The sequence below is a fragment of the Arachis ipaensis genome, chromosome B09 (assembly GCF_000816755.2).
Source record: "Arachis ipaensis cultivar K30076 chromosome B09, Araip1.1, whole genome shotgun sequence".
Classification (NCBI taxonomy): domain Eukaryota; kingdom Viridiplantae; phylum Streptophyta; class Magnoliopsida; order Fabales; family Fabaceae; genus Arachis; species Arachis ipaensis.
In genome coordinates, this window is record NC_029793.2 from 116,434,026 (window position 1) to 116,441,166 (window position 7,141).

Genomic DNA, 7,141 nt, shown 5'->3' on the forward strand with positions numbered 1-7,141 from the left:
AAGAACGATCTCAGACTTTATTTTAAAGAGTCTTTCTACTACATTTCTTTTTATGGTTGGTTTTCCACTTTCATCTGTATTGGGCTCTCTGCCATTCCATTATATATGTTGTTCAACAAACTTTAATTTCAAACAACAACTGTTGTGATTAGGCAATTCAAGTTTAGGCTACCAATCTTGATTCGGGATTTCAATTGATAAGTGATTTGTCATTTTATAGTTCGATTTTTATTGTGCATTATGAGTTATAACTTGACTTTATTTACTTTCATTCTAAGTTTGTAACGGACGATCTTAATAATCATTATTCTGACTTAACGGTAATATTAGAGAGACAAAAAAAAAAACAGTCAAAATTTGCCTTATTTATTATTTATTAATTGTCGCAATAATTAATAAATGCTAAATAAGATAAGTTATGGCTATTTTTGGTTAATTTTCTTTGGTTACCAAATATTTCAGTGACTTAATGGCCAACGATCATAACATCAAATCTATGCCTATAAAGACACCAATTTCTATATCTCAGGGAGAACGGACATGATAAGTTTTATTTTATGTCTAACATTCTATATTCATAGACTTATTATATACCTCTTAAATACTTATTGACTTGAGCGTCGGAATGCCTTTTTTAAGTACCCACTCTCCGTATTCTTTTTGCCGAAGTATACTTCCTTTGGAGATGAAGAGACAAGTTCGATTTCCCCTAAGACGAGATATATCTCAAAAATTCATCCACACAAGAACAATTGACGCCCACCGTAGGGACGGTAAACTAATTTCCTGCTCCACCAAATAGATTCAAAGAATTTGAATATATTCAAATACTTGAATCAATTTTTAAATAACATTTATATATTTTAGCAATTTATGTATTGTAATTTTTTTTTTATTTCTCAACCTCTATTCAAAACTCAGCTTCACAAGGCCATATAACATTCATTTAGGATTTTACAAATAATTCATTTAGAATAATGAAAAGACTATTGACACTCATCTTTAATTTGTTATATTTTCTATCAATAATTCAAAGTCTAAAAATATACACTTTAAACTCCTAAAAATTTAAATAAATCAATATATGTCAACTACAAAAATTCTTTAATTTCATGCTCTTTAATTACTTGAATGCTCTATCTTTTTTATTCTTTTCCAAAAGCAGAAAGAGTACAAAACCTGTTATATAGTCACTTATAATTACTTTGTTTTCAACTCTTAGATCATCTACTACACAGTAGCTTCATCTCTTACATTTTCTTATATATTGTCAGGAGAGTGTTGAAAAAACCTCTCTCTATATATCATTGCCATTTTAAATCCAAACGTACCATGATTCATTCTTTGCATTAGCTATTCTTATCCATGTGCCACACTTGTCGAACATGTTTTGCTCTCTATATTCCAATTGCACATTTTTGAAACTTCATTTTGTTGTTGGATATCTCTAAAGTCAAGGTCTACAAATCTATAAAAATTTTTCAAAAGTCATTCTTAAAGTTTGATAAACTACAACATCAAATCAAAAGCATGAATATTACTTGCTAATTATTTCTTTAGCACCTTTTTAATTTCAATTTATACACTACAAGAAAACAGCTCTATTGCCACGTTTTTAAAGTGTGGCGAAAAGCTGAAAAAAGCGTGGCGATAGCTTTTCGCCACGCTTTTTGAGCTACCGCCACGCTTTTGAAAGGGTGGCCTATCAAAGGGTGGCGGTTGCTCTATTGCCACGCTTTTGGTGACCTATCGCCACGCTTTATTTTTTGCCACGCTTTTGCAGATTGCCCCGCTTAAAAAACGTGGCCATATGCAAGAGATACGGCCACGCTTTTAAAGCGTGGCCATATGCAAGAGATACGGCCACGCTTTTAAAGCGTGGCCATAGCGGGAGATACGGCCACGCTTTTAAAGCGTGGCGATAAAGAGATACGGCCACGCTTTAAAAGCATGGCGATAGCCTTGTCAAATTTAAAAAAAAATATTTTTTTTTATTTTCAATCCTTTTTTATTACCAAACCTATAAATATAGTATGCAATTTTTATTACAAGATAAATTAAACAGTAATTAGTGACTATTTTTGGTATAATTGTTTTATACATTAATCCTTATACAAAACTTTCCAGGTTTTTTCAGTAACAAAAAACCCTTCAACCTCCTATACAGCCAAAATTCACTAACTAAGCAAAACGCATGTATAATTACAAAAGCAATGGAAAATTAATAGCAGGTCTGGGGTCTCAAAGATCACGTCAGGGTCCCTCATTTTCTGTATTTTATATTTTTCTTACAACCTTGTGCCCAACAAGTACATATCCCCTTCTCAGAATGATTCCCAGCAATGTTTGGTGGAGCTGAAAAAAATAACACCAACATCAACAAAATGATTTCATTTTCTTTTCACAGAACATAATAATGAAAATGCTGACAATCACCGACCAAAGACATAACAATGAAGAAACAAGGAATAACCCCATTGGCAAGCAAGCTCAGTGCTTTTTTTTTCTTTTGCAAAAAAGAAACCAAAAAAAGGCAAAAGGAACCATTGAATTACCATGCAAAAGGGAGAAAGGAATCTAACCAATTGGCAATGCAGGATGTAATGCAAGTAGGTAGAGATCAAATTTCAGGAAACAATTTAAGCAGAAATTAGGTATACTCGTCATGTTAATACGAGAAGGTTCCAAAACTCGAACGGACATAATCAAAATTACCTCTTGAATGGTTTTCTTTAGATCAAAAGCATCTTTCACTCGAGCATCCAGGAAGGCCATTGTATCATGGAAGTCTAACAAGAAACAAACGAAAGATGTATTAAGAAATGTCTTCACTTGTTACAACACCACATCAGAGCCACAAACAGCTTGTTATCCATCTAAATATAAGATACTATATTGATGGAGTGAGGTGGGGTGGGGCATAAAAGAATAAATTCCATTGTCATGAGAAAATTGGCTACTATGACAGGCTCAGTTCAAGAAAATAAGGAGAGTTTGAGAGAATGGACAATTGAACCCAGTTAATATTTTCTGGCTATTCACATACTGAAAAAGAAAGAAGGAGCAAAGGGGGGAATCAAATGGAACTGAATGATCGATGAAAGATATCACAATCGACAGAGTGATTACCATAAAAAGAAAAGCACAAAAAAACACAATAATGGATGGAAAGCTTAAATCAACCAAAAAATACGAGAAAATTTATATGCTCAGAATGAAGGGGCAGAAAAACAAACCAGGAGATGTATCTGTCAGCATATAAATCTCGGTTGTCGAGTATATTCCTGCCAGGACAGTGCGCTTGGCATACCAATCAATATCAGAAGCATTGTCACCTGCAGCATGCCAAATCTCATCCACTACCATTGCCCTCTGCTTAAAACTAGTTGGAACATTCACTGGTTGAGCCTGTAATGCAATATATATATATATATTAAAAAAAAACTCAAAAGCTGCATGCAAGATATATATCCAATGCCTAATAATACTTCATAGTCAATTAGGTATACTCGTCACAATTTAGTCCAGAAATCATCACATGCCGCAGCCCCTTTTTTCTTTTATCGAGCAATATACCTAATCTAATATATTCAAAAGTGTCCTAAGGTTTACTATTATGCATTTTACCATTAATAATAAAAGAGGGGGTGGAGGTTACCTAATTGATCAACAACTTGGCCATAAGCCATAAAACAAAAAGAAACTTAAGAAAGTCTTCAGTCTTCACCCTTTACTGCTATGTACTTTTACTAGTTGTTGTGAAATATACTAAAGTTATTGTGAAATTACAACAAATATGCAAAAGTGAGTCGGTGATATGAATAAGCATGCTATATACTGAAGAAACAAGCAATTCTAACACATCATTGGCATTGCAAAAGGGTACTATCATACTATTTAAACACAATGCAGCTCAAGCACGAAAAAAATATTAAATACCTTCTGTTCTGGTGGACCAACATTGGTTGTCCTTGTATTCAGTATATCCTCAATGCCCTGTGAGTTACTACCTTCATCCATACTTCTTGAATTTTTATACCTCCCACTACTCCATTTGGCTCCTCTGTTTGTCCTTGAAAACTTTGAATTGAAAGGTCGCTGAGTTTGGGCAACTGAAAAATGTCGCTTTCAAAGCAAACAAAACATCATTCGATGTACTTCGAATTTCAGATCCAAAAACAGCAGAGTCCCATTGTTTCAACCATAAGAGTACCTGTCTCAGACAATAAACAAATCAATTAATGGGTACAAAAGCAAATTGTTAAAAAAATTAAAGAAAAAAGTAGAAAAAAATGTTTATATCTTCCAACTATAACTCTTGTAAGTAATTTTTTCCAGAGCTTAATTTTATACTAGAGATGTACCTCACGATTTGTTTGTTCATCACTAAGAAGCTCAGTAAATGATTTTGGTGCATATTTTTCTACCCAAAGTTGCTCATACACCATTTGTGTTATAGGAAAATCTAGATAGCTTTGGCCCTCCAAACTAGCTTCCATGGTCTTTTAAAAAAGAATAATCATTAGGAAACCTTAAATCTATGATAAACAAATTTGATTTTTCTTCAAGTATACCTATCATAATGTAAAATCCTGAAAATTTTATAAGGTTTAGCCACTTCAATATCAGAAGATGTGAATTTAAGTCCAAACCTTGGCAAATTTGTCTCGAGTTTGAGTCACTATAAACCAAATTTTCAATTTTTTTATTAAAAATATTGGTTTTCTAACATTTTTGTCTAAACAAAAAGATAAAAGAGTAAGAATGAAAACAGAACCGTACCTCGTCAAAGACACCGGCGGGACTGTCCTCATAGCTAGCTAGAAAGAAGCCACCCAAAGTGTTTCTGTGTCAAGTAATATTAATGCAACCTCTGTTTAATTTCAAAGTTTAACATAATTTACAAGTCCTATCAAAATTCAAAAGATTTTAGAATGATTTTACCAGTCTTGAAAATTAAGCAAACAAAAATATCCCTGAGTTCACGTCAGCAACAGTTAGTCTTCTAAACTGACGACATTTCTTGGATTCAATATTTACAAATTGCCTAAAGACTCAAACCCATAAAAGAATTGCTGCATTTATAATCTAAAGAGAGAAATTACAATATTGGACCTACCCAAAAGCTTCAGCCAATTTGAATTCTCTTGGAATGTATCTTCTAGCTTTCTCTGCCTTCACAAGATGGAGTTAATACAAGGCACTGATAAACAAAGAAACAGAACAGTTAATGAAAGAAACAATTCCCAATTCCCACAAATTAAAGTTGAACATACATAAACAACACTTAGAGAAAGATTCATTGTTACAATTTTGCAGACTTGATGAATTACCTTCCTCTAAATACCCATGGACGCTTACCATAGAACCATACCCAGATGAAGAAGATGATTTTGCTTCTACAGCTTCCATAAACTGTGAATAAAAACAGAATGCCAATAATCATTCATATATAAATGCATGTAATTAGAGAGCAAGAAGAACTTAATTATTGCCTTTAAAGCTGTTTCAGCTGTATCCAAAATCATGACACGTCACTGTATCAAAAATCAAAAGATGTTTCTTTTTCCTTGGCATTTCAATTCCAAAAACTACTTCAGTTAATTTGATTTGAGGAATATTCATAACACATCACTGTATCAACTTAAGTATAAACTTACAAAACTAACCAAACTAACTGAACACTAGCTTGCTTTAACAGTATTGCTTATTTGTATGATAAGATTCACTCAATCTAATCTAACATAAACCCTAAGATGAGCAGAGAAAACATTATTTCACACTGAATCAGCAATTAATGTTTAAAACATGAAGAACAAGATCAGAGTATGGTACCGAAACATTACCCCAAGCCACAGTGCATTCCTCGCTAGTTGCACTAGCTTGATTTAGCTTGGCACTCGATACCTAAAACCAACAAACAAAAATATTTTAAAAGTGAAAGATCATAAATCGAAGTAGTTGAAGTGAGAGAAGAAACTTACAGAGATCCATGATGTGGTTCCTGCAGATGGCACAGTCATCCACAATAATATTTGCAACCAATAACAGAAGCGCTTGATATTAATAACTTCAAAGTGCGAGATAATCGTACTAAAAAATAGGAATAAGTTAGGGTTTAAGGAAAAAGAACCCTAAGCCAATAGAGCAACAGCGTTCCACTTCTTGATCTCGAAGAGCTTGGGCTTCTTGGTGGAAGGGCCAGCGGCGCTGCTGGAGGGCTGGCCGGCGGGAACCATAGGAACATCGGAATCAAGTGTCGCATTAATCTCTTCCTTTCTCTGGCGGAGGGAGCACCGACGGAGGGGTTGTGAGAGAGGTTGACTAACGAGTGTTATTGGAAGCGAGAGTGAGAGCGCCAGCGAAGAACGACCACTACTCCTGCGTGAGAAGGATGGAGAAGGAGGAGAAGAGCGCGGTCGCTGGGACTCGCGAAGGCGCCATGAAAGCGACAACGAACCCACCACCGCTGCTGCCGTCCTGCGTGTCAGTGTGAGAAGGATGGAGGAGGAGTACATTAGGGTTAGGGAGAGAGGGGAGCGCCGCTGCTGCGTGAATAAGGGTTAGGGGAATGGGGAATAAGGGTTTTGTTAGAAACGAAAAGTTAGAATTTTTTTTGGGAACTTTTTGGCCACGCTTTTAAAGCGTGCCAAAAAAGTTATAAGAAACGGCCACGCTTTTAAAACGTCACTATAACAAAATCCTATCGCCACACTTTTAAAGCGTGCCTGTTTTTCTCTATGGCCATGCTTTTTAAGCGTGGCAAAAAAAGTGGCCAAATCTCTATTCCATAGCCACCCTCAATAAAGCGTGGCCATTGACCACTTTTGGCCACGCTTTTAAAGCGTGGCAGAAAAAAACGTGGCCGTTTCTCTAATCAATTGCCACTCTTTCAAAAGCGTGGCCATTGACCTCTTTTCGCCACGCTTTTGAAGCGTAGAGAAAAAAAACGTGGCCAAATCTTTATTCAATCGCCACCCTCACAAAAGCGTGGCCATTGACCACTTTTGGCCACGCTTTTAAAGCGTGGCAAAAAAAAAGCGTGGCCATAGACCTTTTTTCTTGTAGTGATATATGAATTCATTCATCACATATGAACAAATTCCAAACATATAATTTTTATATAGAATTATAATTTCTA

At 35.0% G+C, this 7,141-nt stretch overlaps 1 protein-coding gene and 1 long non-coding RNA gene across 2 annotated transcripts; both read right to left on the reverse strand.

Moving 5' to 3' along the window:
* LOC107615835 (ubiquinone biosynthesis protein COQ9, mitochondrial-like) lies at positions 2,278-5,445 on the reverse strand. Its single transcript, XM_021111986.1, has 8 exons — positions 5,334-5,445; positions 5,120-5,203; positions 4,783-4,846; positions 4,365-4,502; positions 3,940-4,213; positions 3,237-3,408; positions 2,716-2,789; positions 2,278-2,355 (listed from the first exon to the last, which is right to left on the reverse strand). Exons 5-8 carry the CDS (start codon positions 4,018-4,020, stop codon positions 2,278-2,280), a joined length of 405 nt encoding a protein of 134 aa, XP_020967645.1. The 5' UTR covers positions 4,021-4,213; positions 4,365-4,502; positions 4,783-4,846; positions 5,120-5,203; positions 5,334-5,445.
* LOC107615834 lies at positions 5,830-6,577 on the reverse strand. The gene is made up of 3 exons (XR_002354650.1): positions 6,134-6,577; positions 5,985-6,004; positions 5,830-5,907 (listed from the first exon to the last, which is right to left on the reverse strand). It is a non-coding gene; the product is annotated as an uncharacterized LOC107615834 (long non-coding RNA).